Genomic DNA, 21145 nt, shown 5'->3' with positions numbered 1-21145 from the left:
TTATTACCTGAAAATAGATGCTCATATTTTCTGGCCTCACTGGTCTGATTCTGTTCATTCAGCCTCGCTTTCTTCCTTCTCTTTTTCTTCTCATTATTTCCTCGCCCATCAGACACTGGGGTCCCGCATCTTCCAGCCCCCTGATTGAAAACACTGTCTTCAACTGAGCTTCTCCACCTTGTGTGGCGCTCAGAAAAGTCTTGTTCATGCGGGTGGGCCAGAGGAGTGCACAGAGGAGACAGGAGGGGAGACATGCCGTCAGAGCCGCTGGATAACGTTCTTCTCGCAGATTCATCCGAGGCGACAGACAGACGGGGCGACGGGGAAGCATGACGCGCAGCAGACGAGAAGCTTTGAGAACACATGGTTAACGGCCTTCTGCCGTTTGCATCATGAGAAGTGTTCTTCTCCTCTGTGATCGGCCGCTCTGTTTTCGCTGCCTCCATCTTCAGGGCCTGACGCAGACTCTGACTCAGAGCTTCTCCCAGAGCTCGGAGCTCCTCCACCAGCTGAGGCTTTCCTTCAGAGCGCCCTTTGTTCTGCATCTCCACCACGTCTCCATCCTTCTCCTCGCTCCCTTCTTTAACCCAGTCAGAACTTGTAAGACTCACCCGGCGTATGATCCCCTCCACCTCCTCGATCTTTCCCATTACTCGCCGCTCTGCAGCCTTCTTCTCCGTCTCCTCGTACCTCCACTGAGAGGACTTCTTCTCTGTGTCTCCCGCTTTCTTTATCTCATCTGTATCTCTTACCGCCTGCTGGGCTTTTTGAGTATTCCTAAGATTGTCTTCTTGTTTCCTAGAGGGGGAGATATACGTTAAGAACGTATCATTGTCATACTCAGAGAGGTCAGTGTCTGAGTCAGGGAGTGCCCTTTCTTCCTTTACAGATACATCCTTTCTGTTTTTGCTGAAAGATTCATGAACATTAGCAGTGAACGCATCAGACTGATTCACTCTCCATGCTGGCTTCAGCTCCTGTGAGCACTTGTTCCTCTCCTTTCCCATTCCTCTGTTTCTCCAGATCGGCTTGTTTTCCTCTAAATCCCACTCCCCGAAGGTTGGGGGGCTCGTTATCTGGAGCTTTGTCAGCCTCCTCGCCTTCGGAGGAGCCTGAGGAGTCCCGGGTGTTATCTTGAGGTTATGCTCGAAGCCACCAAGCCCCTCCACTCGTCTCCTTCTTTTCCGAGGGATCTGTAGTCTGGGGGATTTTGGAAAAGCATCCTGTGCACAACCAGGAAAGTTCAACCTAGTGCCGTGTTGGTTGCCCATGTTCATGAAAGTCTGGCAGTCCAAACACAACGGGAAGTCGTCCAACACTTTGCTGAATGTCTCTGCTTGCCCCTGCTTTGCTGTGCCTACCGGACCCTCTTCCATGCAGGTGAAAGTTAGTCGTCCCTGGGGCTTCAGATGGGCTTTAAAGGGGCAGTGAGAGAGGGGAGGACTCGTGCAGCTCCTCTCACTGACCGGGATGGAGAGGTTTAAGGTCGCGCGAGTGCTCTCCATGATGTTATTTAATTAGCGGAGATCAAGCAGGAGATGATTCCTTCGCAGCATGGGTGGATTTATTGGAGCGATGAGACCTCTGCACAACAAAGGGAATCCTGAAAGACAGAACGTTTATTTGACACTTTCAAATTAGTTTACGTGCATGTGTTAAGTGCAGATGGAACCCTTAGTTGAATAAGTCTTTTTTGACCCGGTGAGGTGGTTTTCTTGAAGTATCTTTGTAATTACACTTTTGTTATCATTTCATATTCCAGATATTCCTCAAAAAACATGTTTTGGATATCATGCCATTCACATTTTTAATTTACATTTTAAGAAATTGTAGTTTTTGTATTGCTACCCCAAGCTTCCATAAGTGGGTCAAAAATGACCCGCATGCATTTCCTATGGGATCCTCTGGGAACCTTTGATTCTTATCACCTGTTGCTGTCAGGAATACATTCACTGTAGACCACACAGACGACATCACAAGTGACACCTCTCAGGAAGATTATTTTACACAGCAAGATCTGATACCTGTCAGTATAATAATAATAATAAATTATATTTTTATAGGGCTTTTCAAGGACTCAAAATGGCTTTACAATATAAGGGAAGGTTAGGGTGGAGGGTATAGGACTATCAAACTTGATCAACCGGCATGGATTGATGGGGGTGGCTATGAGTAGACAAGAGGAGAAGAGATGAGTTTTGAAAAGGGACTGGAATAATGTGAGGGTCTCAGAATAGCGGAGATCTTTGCATCGATATGTTCAAAACTTTTTTGTCAAAATGTAAAAAAAAATCTAAAATTATAAATAGTGAAAAATTAAATATAAAATATTTCTAGTGTGAACCAAAATATAATACTAAATATTATACAAGTGATTTTTCTTTACCAACATGACAAAAAAACACATTATTCTAATACGGGTCCTTTTTGACCCACTTATGGAAGAGTGTAGGGTCCAGTCACTCGTGCATCTAAGGGTTAAATTGCCCAACTATATCCATAAGAAGAAGAATAAAAGTAGAAGGAGATGTTTCTCAGGGTTTGACACTGCACCAAACCAAGTGTTGTGAGTTCTAAGTGCAATAAAATACCCTAAATGATGCATTACATTTTGTTATCTTCTTATTACATTAGCTTCTCTGATTTTCCTGTTTTCTCAATCTTTCATTAACAATGTATTTGTGTGGCTTTTGGAGCCTTGATTGTTTTAACAGACATCTGAATAGGTCTTGTTGGGCTTTGGGAAGTTGTTATAGACTTTCTTTGCACTAAATGTTTGGTCCAGGAAGTTATAAACCAATTAACCATGGAGGGAAATGGCAATGCATCCCGACACTAAGGCATCACAACTAGACACAAAGGTTTGTGCAAAGATACTATGCATGGGAAACACATTCCGTAATGACTTGATCCAGCTATATAACTTAAAGGTGATTTTACTGAAAAATCAATTCAGAGAAAACACAACTGCTGGCACTTCACACTACACTGATAAAGAATAACTTAAATAACATTTACTCCAAGTACTGTTATAAAGTGAAATTGAGGTTTATCGACTTCAGTACTGTTATTCTAGACTTATTAAAAAATTGTACTCCACTACATTTTGAAAGCCCGTATTGTACTTAAATGTATTTTTGTAAAAAAAATGTACTTACTCTTTACTTTGCAGATTCATATCTAAAGCAAAATATTATAAAAAAGTAATAAATGATGTTTCATTTTGTATCAAGCTAGCAGAATAAAAAGTCAAATTAGCTCAATTTTATTAGATGCAGTATTAGTAATACTTACACATATATGCAAAGATCTGAGTAGCCTATTCCTACCACCATATATTATTACCGTTAATAACTTTTAAATGTTTATTTTGTTTTTGATTTGGTATAAGACCTTGGCGACAACAAAGGACAGTAGACTTGCAACGAGTCAAAATAAGTATCTTTAAACATCATATTGTCAATTATTTTATTAAAACAGATACATATTCACATAATATAATCATATCAAAGCTGATAACAAGCAGTGCCACATGTATTAAAGCATTCACTTACTCGTTTCTGTCGCATCTCTGGCAGCTAGCAGCAGGTTCTTATCGTTCTTCAGTGACCCTTCAGTGACAGAAGACAACTCCCCGCCCACTGGAGTGACAGACAGGGGTTCCATCCAATCAGCGCTGTCCGTGAGGATTTGAATGTCTCCTATTGGCTCTACTGTCATTAATCCACTGAAGACCGTCAGGTACTGAAGGACCATACAAACCAACAGACGGTAGCTCAGTGAGGATTTGCCCAAATCAATCTAATCCTATTGACACCGATCTGCTGAATGATCACAGTGAAGCAGGATATACTGTTTTGTTTCTGGCTTTGTGAAGACACCTTTTGTCTACTTTTAGTTCAAATTAAAATCCTTTACTCAAATAAAGTATTAATTACACATTACTGGTATTAATACTTGTTTACAAGCAAAAATCCAGCAGTAAAATATTACTTAAGTAACAGTATTTAAATATAAGGAGGAACAGTAAACAAAGTAAGTCAAAGTTCTAAAAGTAGAAAAATGTCCGCAATGACCATATTATTATTATTATTATTATTATTATTATTATTCATATTACTCATTCTACTATCCTTATAATTTGTTATATAATAAACTATTTTGTATCAGGATGCAAATAATCTATCTTTTCATTAGGTTTAATCAGATTCTTATTACTCATTCATGGGTTGAGTGCTTGGTGTGTAAACATTCAGAAAAAACACAATTTGTGTTTTTTTTTCTCCAACCAACAGTCCAAAGGGCACCGTTTTTGAAAAAATGCATTACAAATACAAATGTATTCAAAAGGGAAAATCAATTATAGAGAAGAATGAACTCTCAACTTGAAATACATTAGGGAAAGCAGTCTGTGGCTCCATCTTATTCTGTGTCTTCTGTTTTAATGACTAACTGGTCATATATAGTTTTAGTATTGCATGTTGCCTTTGTAAGTTCACTACATGACCACTAGAGGTCAGTGAAGTGTCAGCAGGAAACCTGATCTGCAGATTATTCTGGTGTCTCTCTTGAGCGAATGAAGAGCACATATGGACACCTGTCTGCTGGTGACTGGGTTTTACTATGTACAGAGTAGACACTGAGGTTTAAGGTAGATTCAGTTAAACTGAAGATAATATGGATGGACTGATTTCCAAACAGCACAGCATCTTGTTATTATTAATATAGACTTCAATTTAGTACAGAATGAAATGTAGCCTTTATACAGTATAGTCCTAATAATGTGAGTGTTACCTTGAAAGCTATAACTCTCTTTTTAAATTTGACTATAAATCATTGAAGTAAGAACAAGTATATATTTGATATCCAATTAACATACATTTTAAGTTAAATTAGGCAAAAGAAACCTCACTGTTTCTCAGCAACACAGTGCTCAATGGTTCACAATAGAGACACCTGTTGGCTTTGATTTCACAGCTTTAGCAGCCGGATTACATTAGACTTTTATAATGAAATAAAAACTGATATTTGAGCCAACTTAATCGTTACAACACCTGAGTCTGATTATCACTCTCCTGAATTAGCAAAGCTAATGAGCAAGCTGGCAAACAAGTACAGATAAAGTAAAATTTGCATACAAATAGAGGACATGCAATTAAGCAGAAGGCTGGCAGTGAAACTAACAAGCGAGAGCAGTGAGGTGTGTTTTCCCTCCCGAGAGTAAAAACAGATCTATTCCTGTGAACTAAAATGACATGTCTGCACAATTTTGACACAAGTAAGTGTGAATGTATGTATGTATGGGTGAGGTGAGGTGAGGGGGGGTATATTACCTTATATACTGCTACTACATATTCAGTAGCAGTATATAAGGTAATGAAATAGCTCCACCTTTACCAGCAGCGATGAACACATTGATGCATTATTAATTATAATCCAGCAAAGTATATATATTGAACAATGTGCACATTACGTTTGGTACCTTAAGTATATTTGAATGCCAATACTTTTGTACTTATACTTAATTTTGTATGCAGGACTTTTTAAGTAGCATTTTGTATGCTGGTCTTTTACTAGAAACAAAGTATTTTGACACTGTTTTTTTCTACTTTTACTTAAGTAAATATCTGAGTACTTTTTCCACCTCCGGGTACCAGTCCTAACTTTACATTCAGTCCCACTGCTGCCATTCATCTGACCACCATGCGTCATTGTCAGACAGGGACAACTGTTGACTCAATTTGGATCAAAAGGGGTTTCACCTAAAATATATTGTTTTAAGTATTTGATCCACGGAGCATCAGCAGCAGCATCACACCAGCGGGGGGTCGTCCTCTGCTACCCGGGTCTTTACTGCTGCTGCCGGCAGAGGGAGGAGGGGGAGGAAGAGGGGTGGAGGAGGAGGGGGCTCCGCCGGGCTGCCCTATATGGCTGTGGATGAGCTGTATGCTAATATCGTCTTGAGAGGCACAGCATCGCGTTTCTGCCGGCAGTCAGTGGTGGCTTCCAGAGACTGAGCAGGCTCCTTCACAGCCATGGCTGAAGGCGGAGAAGGTGAAGACGAAATCCAGTTCTTGAGAACTGTAAGTAAAGATAATGTCATGGGTGCGTGCTGAGCCGATTCATAGCGTGCACTTTACGCCAATCAGTGGACAATTAAGTAACATCGCCGATCCAAGTTGGATTATTGTGCAAGTTTTGGAAAGAAAAGGCACCATCAGTGGTTTATTTTTTACTTGTGCATGAATGGTGTTTTTTTTCCTGGAAGTTGCGGCAGGTTGCCACGGCGCACCTGTCGACAGGAGTCCCGATGAGGGGGATCTCAATGAGACATCCTGTCTGCTGGTGCAAGGGCAAAAATGACTTCACAGTCTCTTGCCATTTCCCAACACCTGCTCCCTTTATATTTCCCCACCCTTCCTCGCTTTCTGATCTCTCGGGAACGCCTTGTGCACTTGCTCTTTGCTTAAATATTCACTTTCCATGGATGTATTCTGCTCCTCGGTGGGAAGAGTTCCATAAGTTGTGCTCCTCCACCTCCTGCTGATTACTATTTTAGTTGTTTGACGCAGATCGCTTACGCTGCCTCTGCTCTATGTGGTTAAGCACAGCGGCAGTTATCCTTGTAAACGATATGACAGCTTGTATGTTGGTGTGGTGGGAATATCTGTCACGATGGTATTCTTCTCTTGCCTCATGAAGCTTTGTGACCCAAGTGTTGCATGGAGAGCGATAAGACTCGGTTATTAGGACACATGCACCATAACATGCAGCTGGGATGTCTAGTCTCATGGCATATACTTCTGCACTGCTCTTAGTTTATTATCCTTTCCTTGAATTTAACTTGGTGTGGCATTTTGTCAATCTTCAAATGTGCTGTATTTGGTTTACTTTTTGGTTTTAATTGGAAACCTTAAACTTACTCAAAGGCCCCCTTATTGATCTCATGGTTTTATAAAGCACTACTTTCTAATAGCATAGCAGTTTGATGTGATATTATGTGTTGGTTGAACTTGTTTTTTGCTATCTCAGTAATATCAATAGTTAGTATAATAAGGATTATATGCATGTTTTAGCTAATTTAGTAATAATGTACACATCTTCTAAGGTTATAAAAGTTGCATTACAGTCAAAACTATTTCCTAACTTACCATAATGTTTAAGCAGTTATATTATTTGCCTATTTACACTTTGTCATATTCACAGTAATGATGATTATTGCAATGTTTTATTGTTCTCCAGTGAGGGGATACTCCAGCAATTTAGTGTAAAACCTCAATACAGTTTTTGGGCTTTTGAGCAGCACATAGATATCTTGACTTGTATTTAATAGAGCCTACATATCCCAGGATGCAACTTGATATTGACTCTCATTAAACCCATTCACCTGGTGGTCATGAATATAGTTATACTTCCGTTTTCAGACTGTATTACTTCATAACAAGTACATTTTTTGTTTATTAAATGTGATGAACATGCTGGTTTGGTTATCATTTTTTGACCCGGTGAGGTGGTTTTCTTGAAGTATCTTTGTAATTACATTTTTGTTATCATTTCATATTCCCGATATTCCTCAAAAAACATGTTTTGGATATCATTCCATTCACAATATAATCCTTATTATACTAACTATTGATATTACTGAGATAGCAAAAAACAAGTTGTTGGGCTTTTGAGCAGCACATAGATATCTTGACTTATATTTAATAGAGCCTACATATCCCAGGATGCAACTTGATATTGACTCTCATTAAACCCATTCACCTGGTGGTCATGAATATAGTTATACTTCCGTTTTCAGACTGTATTACTTCATAACAAGTACATTTTTGGTTTATTAAAAGTGATGAACATGCTGGTTTGGTTATCAGTAAATTACATTCTCTTTGTTTTGGTTTTCCATTGACGTCCATTTGGCCGATAGCCCAACGTCAATGGGCCCCTTTCTCATGGCTTGGAGATGTTGATATACACACACCGCTATTAATCAATATGTAATCCCAGTAAAGGCTTGGCTGGTTATTAGTGGCAGGCGAGACCCGAACACTTAACAGCTCCTACTATTTGTGATGCCAGTGATATGCTGACCCATGCCTCTCAGATTCAACTGTCACAATGGCATGCTGGTTATTTGACAGCAACAGCAGTTTGAAAGGGAGGGGGTTCCCCTGGGTCCACAGAGGCCTTGTTATCAGATCTTGGTGGTGAGAGAAACGTGCCCTCAAAGGAAGCCCTAATATTGGAGGATTAATTGGAAAAAACATCAGTCTTTCATGCTTTTTGTTGAACTTCATTGTCGCCTCTGTTTTGGAAGGAAAACAGTTGCAGGACAAAATGTGCCAAAATGCGCAGCGGTCATGTCAGATGACGAATAAAATTGCAAAGCGTCCTGTAATTGGATACAGGAGACAAGTCCATGTGTCGAGAGAAGTCCAGACATTGTGATTACACTTCAGGGCAGACGCAGTCTCACCTTGCTGTTGATGTGTGACGTTGGGAAAGCTGGCAGCGATCAGGACTTATGTGTCAAAGAGAACTGAGGAAAATGTTACACGTCCACTGCAAGATGGAGACACCAGCCCCCTCTGTCCCTCCATAGGCACACACTGAAGCTGATATATAAACGCTTCAATAAAAGGCAGAACAACTCAGTGAAAGTCATTGCTCAAGGATTTGGAATGACTTATTTTTTACTTTAGATTGTTTGTTATCTTCAGAAAAGGATTTGAGTTCAGCTTTTAATTGTATTTCAAACTAAATAGATTGGCTTTTCAGACTGCAAGCTCTTTTTGAGTCTAATTGCAGTGTTGTCAAAACAGAGATTTTGGTAATTGCAGTGCTATGAAATGACGTGTAATTACGTGTTATGTTTTGGATAGTTACTTGTCGGTTGAGTTGTTGTGCTAAACAATCACATACTTGTCAAAATTTGCAGGTGAATATTTCGTAACCAAGTGATTGTCATGTTTTCTGGGAATTATAAAATGTCTTTGTAAAGCACTTTGAATTGCCTTGTGTTGAAAAGTGCTATATAAATAAACTTGCCTTGCCTTACCTTGCCTTTGTGGTTAAGCTCCAATAGGCCGCTCTATCCTGAATACTGATTGTTTTACACCACTTTAAAAGGATGTTTTTCAGCTAAAATGTGTTACAGCCAGGGAAAACATCTGGGGTGGATAACATACTTATTTGGGTTTATCAAAAGTTCTTTAAAAATAGTTTTTCTGCAGCGCTGTTGTGCAATGTTATGATGCTAAGATACTAGCTACATGTAGCTCATAGACTGAGTGCGCTAACAAGTCAAAGTCAAACCAGCATTATTCCTCAAGATGAATCTGGAATTTGCAGGATTGTTACATTTGAAGTAATATTAGACAGTTCTTGTGAAAATGTTGAGCTAAATTCTGACTTCATTAAAACAAGTATGGCATGTTTTTCTTACAGATTTGGAGCAAACACTCATTAAGATTGTATTTTTCTTAAAGTTTAGTTAAGGAGAAATGATACGTCTGCTTTTGTTTACCTCTGTCTGACATCAAAGACTCTTTGTTTAATTGTTAACATCACACTGCATATGTGTGAGAATGGAAAGCTTTGCAGGTGTAGTTGCTATTACTAAATGGTCTTAAAATAAAGGTAAATAAATACTTATTTGATTTTTCTGAACATTTTCGGAATCATTTGAACTGGGTTGTCCAGGTGAGCTGCTGTTCCACCTTTTTTAAAACCAGGTGATCGAGGCTTGCTCTCCACCAGTTGCTCCTCAGGGCTTATTTGGAGTTTATGTTGTTCTGGAAGCCTTCTGCATACCAAGGCGAGGACTCTGGGGGTTTAAATTTAGCCTTTTTAAAGATGATGCTTCCACAGCACATACAGTACAGCTCTTCTCGCCTGGCACTAACCCACCAGGGGAAGAGCTTCAGTCAGGGGCAGCACAACCAGGGGCTCGTTAACACCATGTTTATAGGGATAAAGTAGCATTTAGAAACCAACCACACTGTAATATACAGCAGTTTGTAAGGCTTAATGTGTCAAAGGGATGGACTGTGTTACTGAGCTTTAAAGGGGAACACAGAACATGTTGCACTAAATCTACAAATTAATGAATGTGGTGCAACTTTGTACATTATTTATCACATGAATGTATTCTTCTAACTGATGGTATTACTGTTAATCACATACAGTAAGTCCAATAAATACATCATGCATTTATTTATATGGCCAGAGAAGATTGGAGTCACATTTTCTGACTTTTGAAATGTGAACTATTGTTGAATGGTTTAAGATTTGGATCTTAGACCAAAGTTTGAAGAGTTTTAGCTTATGTTCCAATGGTTGCTGTCATAATGGCAGGATTTAATTGAGCTTCTCTGATTGGTTGAAAGGTTAATCGAAGTATGAAAAGAGTGGAGTCACATTTCTGTAACAATGGTGAAAAAAAAATGTTGCTTTGTTTTTTAGAAATGATGTCTTTAATTTATTTCTGCAGATGTGGGCAACATGTAATGACACATGACACAGTTCAAGATGCACTGAAGTAATGACAACAAATGCTACTAATGCTTTGATAATGATGGTTTACACCTGGGGCAATTGTGTCTTCTACGAATGATGTTCATCGTCTTTGACACTGAAAACAGTTTGTGTTATTTTTCATATTATTTTTAGGTTTTTATGATCAATGGATTGTTTGTTGTTGTGGTTTTGTTGCCTTGATGGTTTCATATCAAGTCTAAGGGGAAAGCTAAGGGAGGACCATACATGTAACCCATTTCACACCCATGTGTTGGAAATTGAGCCCAGATATCTCCGCCTGGACTAAAAGAACGTAAGAAGCACTATGGACTCGTAATATAAACCTTATGGACATTTGGAGTCATTCCAGTATGCAGCATTTACTATGTTGCAATAGTTAATGCAAAGTCTGCCTCTTCATGAGAGTTGGAAAGAGACCGAGGCAGCGTTGTCCTGCGGCCTCAGGTGAACCTCCCTCAGATTGATGTAAATTGAATGGGAAGGATTTCCTCTGCATTGATTGAGCAGGCTGTGATGGCAGAGCTACTACAGCTTTTGTCTCTCTCCCCGTCATCAGCGCTGAAGGACAGCTGCCTGCTGCCATCTCCATTATTTAAACAACCTTGATGTAAAGGTGGCAGGACCTCACCTCACTAACTCACCTTCAAGTGTGTAAATGAGATGCTCGGGGCGGCCCTGCAACTCAATCACTGACTAATTGATTATTTAGGATGACGGTATTCGTTTTAATGGATGAGATCCTTCTTGGACTTGTATTAAAAATGTATGAAGAGTTGTGGAAAGTAGCTTCAGAAGATGAAGTACTTTTGGGTAAATACTAAACAATTTATAACAGCCAAAATCAATGTGGACCAGTTATTTTGCATGGCGAATATGTCAATGGCGCTCTTTAATATGTATATACGCTGCTAAGTGGTACATGTAGTTGTGTTTAACATGCAGAGACAACAATGCATCTTTTCCTATCTTTTGATTTCCAGAAACAAGGCTTATCTTTGCATTACCCTTTTTTTTTAACTGGTGTTGAAAAGGTAAACAAATACCAATACATTATGAAAGTAGTGACACATGGCTCTGCGACATTTCGGGCAGTATGTTCATACCTAAAATACTTATTGTTGTGTTAAATTACTAATGAATTGCAGAATAATCTACTAGTCTCTAATGTTAACGATGCGCATAGCCATATTTTTGGTAATTCTTATACGCTAAAATCATACAATCTAAATCAACAACTTGCTTTTAAATGTTGTCTCTTACTCAACAACAATATCCTTCCGTACTGTGTGCATCACATATTATATCATAACCCAACATTGATTTAACATTGCTGTTTCAGACTCAGCAGGAATGACAGTGCAGTGTGTTGCGGTGTTAGCAGTAGAACCACAGAGCGCAGCAGCAGCAGCGTGAGTGGACTCTCAACTCTAATAATTACCGCCATTCATCAACAGAGGACGGAAAAAGGTGCCGACCGCCAGCCTCATAGCTTTTTGATGTTCCCTTAGGTCACTGTCATTTAACGCTTACACGGCAGTTAGTGTTGTTTATAACCTTTATTGAATGTTAACCTTTTTTATTTATTTAAAGGCCACTGAAATAATGTATTCTCAATCGGCCTCACTGTGTGTGTGTGTGATGCCCTGGTTGATGAAAACACTTTTATGCCAAAGTTTGAATAATCTTGGCTATTTCTGCGACATTTCAGCTTTGTCCTGCAATTTGTTGGCGACTGACGAGCAGCAGAAACCGGTTGCAACAATCTTTGACATATCGTCATTATTTCTCAGAAACCCAGCTATGTCCACCTGATCAATAATCTTCATAACTCAATGTAGACTTTGCCCCACTGGCAGTTGTTGACAGACAGTTTGGGCTAACAAATTATGCTTTTTTCTCGATGGATATCCGATCCAGTAATGTGGCCAGTATTGACAATGCCTAGTTTTGAGAGCCTTTTTGTTAAACAATTTGCTTAAAAACAAAGTAGGTAAGTTTCAGAAACCGGCTCGAGATACACTTTTTGTTATATTCCATGGAATGCTCTTAACATCCCGATAGCAATGAATATCTGAAGTGCTTTGACAAAAAATCCATACAAAAATGTCATCTGTAAAAGCCGTAATACTGTAAAAAGTACAACCAATCCGATTGGATGGCCTACCTGCCTGTCAGCCTTCCATCGGGCCACAAACTTATCTCGTGCCCTCATTGGTCATGTGCGCGTTCGTGTGTGTTGGAGGAGGGGCTCTGTAAGGAAGTGGCAGATTTACTCCGGTTGTGTATTTTCAAATTCTAGCGATCTCGAGCCGGTTTCTCAAATTGACCTACCCCACCTTTAAGAGGGCAATGAGAATAAGCTTAAACATTTGTAAAAAGTTGTTGATCAGACGGCTGAACATTCAGCTCCATATTGTCTTCACAGTGCCTTTGGCCACATTGTTCCTATAATAAATTCGGACTGTAGGCGCTCAAAGATTTAAAGCCAAGTTTGCATGAAAGCTCTTTTAGAAAAACGCCTTGAGTCACTGAAGAGCTCTGCTGGTGCAGTTGGGTGCTTTGAGTTGCTCAAGGGCACCTCATACTAATAATAGGAGGATCTGATGTTTGAATTACTGATCCCGTTCAAATTATTTTCTGACAAGACAGGATTTGAGAATGTTTCACTTTTGGGGAAAACATGATTCTGTCTGACACTTCTCCAATAATTCACTCATCGTTAGTTTCTCAGTAGGACCACTAACATTTTAGAATCACCATTTTCTATTTGCTGCGTTCATCCAGCCGTAACCGCTGCAGTCTAGAGATGACACATCGTTGCTTGATGGATCTGGAAAGCATTTCCAGGCCTTGCAGGCAGGGAGGTTTTCACACACCGCCGCTGATGTATCGCAAAACACTTAAACGCTCATTGAATTTGTCTTGTGTCGCGTCCTCTTATTGACCCATAGCTATTCGGTCTGTCTCAGGAATGAAAGTCCGACCTCTTATCACGTCTCTGTCCTCTGGGTCTTTTGTGGTGTGAAATCTCAAATAATCTAAAATTCGACTTTGATACTTGCAGAACGGACAGAATGGAGGGTAAAAACTAGGGATGTAACGATATATCGAATATCGCGGTAAATAAATGTCTCAATACCGTCGTGAGACTGACAAAATATACTGCGATTTTTTTTTTTTAAACCTTCATTCAACCAGGTGGTCCATTGAGATCATCAATCTCTTTTTCAAGGGAGACCTGTCCAACATGGCAGCAAGTAGGTTACAACATGAACATAAAACAACAGACATGGTATTTACAGGGCTACATGTACATACCTAGAGACATTGACAAGTACCAACAGTATATTTATATCTCACCCTGTCAATAAGCCTCACCTTCTTGGCAACAACTGTATTGTTTTTGAAGTGGTGGAGAGACAATGTAAAGTTTTTTATTTTTCAATATCGCGATAAATATCGTACCGTGGACTTTTTATCGCGATATTATCGTACCGTGAGTTTTTGGTATCGTTACATCCCTCGTAAAAACAGATGAGCGGAGGGGTTAAGTTCAGGTGAATGTTTCACTTCACGTTCTTTCCTCTCTTTCACCTCACATACACAATCCTCTCCACCTCTTCACACCTCACTACGTCTTCCCAGTGTCCGCTCTGTGTCATCAGGCAGGCAGGATGATGGACTTCAGATGCTTCGTCCCTGCCCGGAGGCCAACATTATCTCCGTACTTCCTTATGCTAAGGTGCTTTCCACGCTTGGGGAGACCTCTATCATTTGAAGCTTCTCCAAAGCAATATGCATACAAACTAAGCCAAGAAAATCCAATTTGTTATAGGAACACCATATCAATCCTGGGGTCTGTGATCCATGGCAAGCATACTGCGGGACAAAACCTGAAGGATTGTATTTACTTTTCCCCCCCATAGAGCTCAAATATGAAGTGGATAATTCATTTTGACCATAATGTCGTCGGGGACATGCACACAGCTGCATATTACATTCTGCATTCATACTAGGTGGGACAATGTTGACTTCATGTTAAATGCAACTGCAATGACGCATCTGTGTAAATCCTGAGGTGAGAAAGATGTCTACTCTTTGAAGACATTTGATTTTATGAAGATCTTTTGTCCAAAATCTTTGATTCTTCTAGGCTTTCTGACAGCTATGATCACCTGCTGTTGTGATGCTTTGCTTGGAGGTCAAGACATGTTTGAAATACTATGGCAATCATTATAGATACTAACAAAATACATTGGCACAGAATGAAGACAAATACGTTTTAAAAAGTAAAGCCATGAAAACATTTGAAGGTCCAACTATTGTCTGACAAATGTGTCCTTGTCAATCGAGATATTTATCTTGAATGCCATTGGCCGACTTTTACTAAATCTATCTGGTAAAATATATATTTATCTTGAATATGAACGCTAAACCTAAATCAAACTGGTCTAAAGTCAGGCAGCACCACAACTTGTGGGACAAGTAAGTTACAAGACAAACGAGTTTCATCTGTGGAAAAACACACACATAATGTCATTTGTAGTTTAAGTATTTGAGTGTTTTATAAAGATTATGGTTATGAAAGGAATCATTTACACAGAAAGGTTTGATGATGAGGAAGTGAAGAATGAAGCTCCACATTGACTTCATCCTGCGAGTACTCTGAAGCTGAGTGGCTGTTTGGATAAGAGACTACATCTCATTGATTTAAACACTTTATGAATCAGATATGATATGTCTTCTGTAGAAGAAGAAGTGAAAGTGAAGCCAAAAGGAACTTCTGCTTCTGTGATATTTATATAAGTATAACCTTTGAGGTGAAAGGATGTTCTCTGACATTTAATGTAGGACTAAAAGAAAAAGGTTACTAAGAATAATTGTTAGAAGCTACTTCTGGTAAGACAGTTTGTCTTACAAGGTTTCGACGTCTACAAACACTGATCCTGATAATGGAATATTGATCTTTTACTTGTCATGCCTTTTTAGTAGACTTCACTCCATCGAAATAGTCGTTGCCTTTAATCTAGAAACACACCTAAAGGTCACATGTCTCCATAGCATTTATTCATATACTGAACCCTTCTATTTTCCAAACGACTAACTGGAACAAATAGACTCAATGTCCACTGTCTTCCATTCGAAGATAGGAAATGCTATCATCAAAATGAATATGGATTTGGGATACGGAAAATCTGAAGGACTCTTGCAGTGAAACGGCTTGGGAGACCTGAATGTTAGCTATCTTGTACCCTTTGTTCTTTCTTGTGAGCTATCGAGTGAAACTCAATTATGGAGACAGACAATATTGCCAAATTACCCAGCCTGTAAATAGAGATTTGTTGTCACCCGGTGTGTGTTTGAGAGGTAGGAGGTTGCTGGAGGTGTGGCTGACTGCAGTGACTAACTGTGGATCTTTAACGGTAGAGAACACGACGAATTGCTAAAAAGCCAATTTTCCAGTCTGTCTCCGTCTCTCTTTCTCTCTCAGTTTTTTGTTGTGGCTTCAAGCCCTATTGTTTCCCCCCACCGTCACTGAAATTTCACTGCCTTTTACTCATTCTTCACTCTTTTTTTTCCCGCTGTGCAAGGTTTCAAAATGTAACATACCTCAGGGTTTGGATTGGAACAACAGCTTCATTATCTACCGTCAGGTGTTCATTAGTGCAGAGATATGGGTTGGTATACAGACGCTCTGTATACATTCTTGTTTTTCATATTTAACATTTTAAATCTCACTTTTATCATTCACGCTCTGATGCAGGCACCAACATCAGCCTTTTATACGGCTTATCAGGGTGTAGTTCTCACACATCTACACTGTGTCTACTTTGATCTCCATGTTGTGAGCTAAGCTTTAGTAAAAACACGCTGCTAAAGCTGCACTTAGCACCCTGCCTGACATTTATGCGAAACACGACTCCAGTGCAGTCAGACCAACTCAGACAGACTGCACAGCGCTGCAGTGTGAACACGGAGGCCAAACACCTCGGTATTTTCTTAAACCCCTTCGGTTTTAACCCACTGCCCCCCATTTTCCCCTTCTGAAAAGGTCTGCCTGTTGATTTGTCACTGAGCATGAGCAAAGCATGCGTGTGAAAATAGCAGCGCCGAGGGATTGAACAGATTCACCTTTTCTCAAGTTCACATTGGTGGGAGCAGCGGGTGAGTTGTCGGAGTTTATTTGGCACGCCAGAGCATCTGTAGCTCTCGGGTTTCCGCTGGTGGACACACACACACACACACACACACACACACACACACACACACACACACACACACACACACACACACACACACACACACACACACACACACACACACACACACACACACACACACACACACACACACACACACACACACACACACACACACACACACACACACACACACACACACACACACACACACCTGTCGCTGTCTGTAAGGGGACACCGGCAGCTTAGTGAACGTAGAGGAAGGAAACAAGAAGGCAAGAGAGGGGTGGGGAAAGGTTAAAGGGCAGGTGGAGACCCCCAATCGATGGTGCAAGTGGACATTCAATCTTTTAGCTTAAACCAGACTCTTTTGTTTGATTGAGAGGTGTCGGACCCTCAGGAGAGGGATATCGAGGGTTAGTGAGGACGGGTGGGGTGGGGTGGGGTTGGGAGAGGGCAGGGTCAAGTTCCCACTCTCCCCTTGGAAGCTGGGGGAAGCAGCCACCCAGGGCCCTATACATAGGACTGATGCTGCTCTTTAGCTGTTCAGCAGATGGTCACACTGCTGCCGCGTGGATCACTTTGCCTCGGATTCTCTGGCTAAAGATCAAGTCAGGGGTGTAGAGAGTGACAGAAAGCGTCTTAAGAAAGTGTCCTGGCTGTGAAAACACATGGCTACTTCATTAGTTGTTGAGATTCAATCATAGCGGTTGGATTTTTATGAGAGAACGCCACTCTGTAAGGCAAGGCAAGTTTATTTATATAGCACCTTTCAACACAAGGCAATTCAAAGTGCTTTACACAAAATGAAAGACATTAAGAAAATGGCATTTAAAAACAGTCATTAAAAAGAAAAGCTAATAAAATAAACATTAAAAGAAAAAATACATGGATAAAAGTTACAGTGCAGTTTAAGATATGAATAGTTCAATTAAAAGCAGTGACAAAAAGAAAAGTCTTCAGCCTGGATTTAAAAGTAGTCAGAGTTGCAGCGGACCTGCATGTTTCTGGGAGTTGGTTAAGATAAGATAAGATAAGATGAACCTTTATTAATCCCCGAGGGGAAATTCAGTTGTACAAAGCAGCAACAGGGTAAGCGTGAAAACAAACAGTACAGCAAAGATTCACACAGATCAATACAATCTAAAATAAATAACATAAAATCAAGGAATATCCAGATATTTGGAGCATAATAACTGGACGCTGCTTCTCCATGTTTAGTTCTGACTCTGGGGACAGAAAGCTGACCAGTCCCTGAAGACCTGAGAGATCTGGATGGTTCATCATTTAGCAGGAGGTCAGAAATGTATTTTGGGCCTAAACCATTCAGTGCTTTATAAACCAGCAGCAGTACTTTGAAATCTATTCTTTGACACACAGGAAGCCAGTGTAAAGACTTCAGAGCAGGAGTGATGTGATCCACTTTCTTAGTGTTAGTGAGGACTCGAGCAGCGGCGTTCTGAATCAGCTGCAGCTTCCTAATATATTTTTTAGTGAGACTTGTGAAGACACCATTACAGTAGTCCAGTCTACTGAAGATAAAAGCATGGACACGTTTTTCCAAATCCTGCCGTGACATTAGTCTTTTAATCCTAGATATGTTCTTTAGGTGATAGTAGGCTGATTTAGTAACTGTTCTAATGTGACTGTTGAAACTCTGAAGGTTTCTTGGTATTAAACCCTCCCCATAAACAGTGTCTCTGGTGGTTGTTTTTATTTAGAGCGATGTTGGCATTATCATCGTTTCTACTCGGATGACTGGATCTTTTTAAATCCCAGCGGAACCCTTCTGGAGCTGCACTATCAAAGTGGAATTATAATTGTGTCTCAGCCATTTAAATGTTGCTTATTTCTATACAACTCAAGTATTGATGAACATATGTTGCTGCCTGCTTTACAAGCTAAACACTTTCATTACATTAGTATAACAATTTCGTAATTATTAAATTCTAAAACATGTTTTTTATGAAATCCTGATCGTTTGATTTGACAAATTATAAATGCCCGATATCTCTTACTGTATATCAAAGTGCCAGTTGTGTTCATGGTGACAAAACAAGTTGAGATCTTAAGATGATTTGATATTTATAGCCTTTTTATTTGATTAATTATGGTAGATACAGATAGGGTACATATAGGTACAGTTTTTGACTATTTATTGACACAATCTAGAAGCCGAATAGCTAAATATGTACAATCCATTTGTTTTTGACATGTTCAAGAAAAATGTATTTGTGTAACTTCCTCCACTTCTTTCTATAAAAGTGCACTATTTTTCTTGGATATCAAAGAAATCCAAAAGTATTTAAATACGTCTTTTCTTATTGAATGTCATTTCTATGTACTTGATTACTGACTGACTACGTTTTAAAGTAATCTGACCCAGCCTGTTGGCACATTCATAAGCCTTTAAAAAAGACACACACTCGTAGATGAAGCACGACACTAACGGTGCCCCGCTGGTTTCCTAACGCCACCACAATTCCAAACATCTGAAAAGAAAGGGGTGCATTTACTCGATTTTAAAGAGGTGACAAGTCTTCGGTCATCCCGTGGAGATATTGAGTGTCTCCGTCTGTCAGACTGAGACAACAAGCTGTGTTCCCTCCGTCACAACTCTACCAGGAGAGCGGCAGCGGTGTCTCTGAGCCAACATTGATGCTCTCTGTAATTACCTCCCTGAAGCCCAGAGTTGGATTCTGGGTATTTAAAACGCTGCTGGTCGGGGACTTTGGTGCCAAATCGGCTCTCTTTCACTTCCCTGTGACATTTACCGCCACTGTGCGTCAGTATTGAAAGTGCTTGAAGACAGATTTTATTTTGTGAGGTTGTCAATACTGCCTTTTTGTGGATATGCTTTAATGAGCTTCTGCACTAATTAGCTGCTGTATAAATCCCCTTTCAACATAATGTAGCTTTTTGTCAATTTCAGTTACAGAGCTAAGTGTTTCTGTGGAATAATATCGATCACATCTCTGAAGTAGAAATGACTTAATTTGTACAATATATTATTGTTCATTTGTTTTTTTTTAAGAAGGGAAATACATGTTATAAGATAAGAAAATAAATACATTTAAAAGAATTTCTTCTCACTGCTCTATTTGTGAAATGAATGTGTTTTACTGTTCATGAAGAAGACTGTCTGATCCTATCTATTAGATCTAATTAGTGATGCTTCGCCAATGCATGATTGTAATGTCCACACTAAATACAAACCAATAAGAGATGATGTTTAGGCTTCTTACAATGTCTGTTTGAACTTTTACATATGCCGGAAGAGCCGGAAAATCTGAAAATTGTTCTGGATTTTGCAAGACACCCTTTTCTCTTTGTTTTCATTTCTTTCCATCTCTACCGCAGTGTGAAATTACAAATGGTCTCATCTATCGTTCGTAACAGGAGACAGTATGCTTTCAAATGAAGTTTAAAAAAACGTCTGCAGTATTAAAAAAATCCTTCATATTATGCTTTTCTTCACACAATATTCTGACCATGCAGGGTGACGTTTACTTTCCATCAGTATCACATTACGTCTTCTAGTTTTGGTTCCAGAGTGCCATTGTTTTTGAAATGCTGTCAGGCTCTGTTATCTCCCTCCTGTGTCGGTGGTTTCTCTGCAGCCTGTATATAAATCTATTGAATTAATACTGCTGTGAAGGCGGTGGGAGCCAGCACCATGGCAACCATCAGCTCAGATTAGTGTGGGACGGTAGCTGGCAGGGGAGACACACACACATACACACACACACACACACACACACACACACACACACACACACACACACACACACACACACACACACACACACACACACACACACACACACACACACACACACACACACACACACACACACACACACACACACACACACACACACACACACACACACACACACACACACACACACACACACACATCAATATCTGTGTTGCCAAATAGAGCGGACCCTCTCGACCCTGTCAGATACAGATGTTGGTTTATTGGATGATTTGAATCGAGGGTTTCCTCTCTCCCACGGAGATAACAAAGACTGAGTAACAGGTTTAGAAATGATATTCCTCAATGCTGCTCTGCGGCTGATTTATGTAGGGTTTGTTCTTTTCTTTTCTACTGCTGAATTGGTTTTCTCTTCAAAGTTGACAACAAGATACTTTATTTTACCCCATTGTCAATGCACAGATTTTCTTAACCAAAACATGAGAAATTATTATGGATAAATGCTTTTTTCTATTATATAAGATTAAAAGAAATTTTTATGTTGAAATCAGCCTCCATTCTATACCACAAGTTGTTTTTTGAATGCCTCTTTTAAGCAGAAAGTCTCACGTGCAGCATTATTTGTCGCTTTTATCCAAAGCGACTTACATACATTCTGTACTGTGGGCAATCCCTACAGGAGCAAGTT

General features: G+C 39.8%; 2 protein-coding genes across 2 annotated transcripts in view; one reads left to right on the top strand and one right to left on the bottom strand.

Moving 5' to 3' along the window:
* The window catches only part of fmn1 (formin 1), a 32813-nt gene extending 29200 nt beyond the window's left edge, over window positions 1–3613 (bottom strand). The window contains exons 1-2 of the mRNA XM_071201998.1: window positions 3555–3613; window positions 8–1603 (exon numbers count right to left, since the gene is read on the bottom strand). Of these exons, the coding sequence (XP_071058099.1) occupies window positions 8–1505 (1498 nt within the window). The 5' untranslated portion in view covers window positions 1506–1603; window positions 3555–3613. The remainder of the gene's footprint in view (window positions 1–7; window positions 1604–3554) is intronic.
* A 2367-nt stretch (window positions 3614–5980) lies between these two features.
* ryr3 (ryanodine receptor 3) overlaps window positions 5981–21145 on the top strand; it is a 127503-nt gene continuing 112338 nt past the window's right edge. Inside the window, exon 1 of the mRNA XM_034075925.2 lies at window positions 5981–6083. Coding sequence (XP_033931816.1) covers window positions 6036–6083 — 48 coding nt within the window. The 5' untranslated portion in view covers window positions 5981–6035. The remainder of the gene's footprint in view (window positions 6084–21145) is intronic.

The sequence above is a fragment of the Pseudochaenichthys georgianus genome, chromosome 24 (genome assembly GCF_902827115.2).
Source record: "Pseudochaenichthys georgianus chromosome 24, fPseGeo1.2, whole genome shotgun sequence".
Lineage (NCBI taxonomy): Eukaryota > Metazoa > Chordata > Actinopteri > Perciformes > Channichthyidae > Pseudochaenichthys > Pseudochaenichthys georgianus.
Note: the sequence above shows the minus strand (reverse complement) of the source record. Positions and strands in the feature narration are given on the sequence as shown.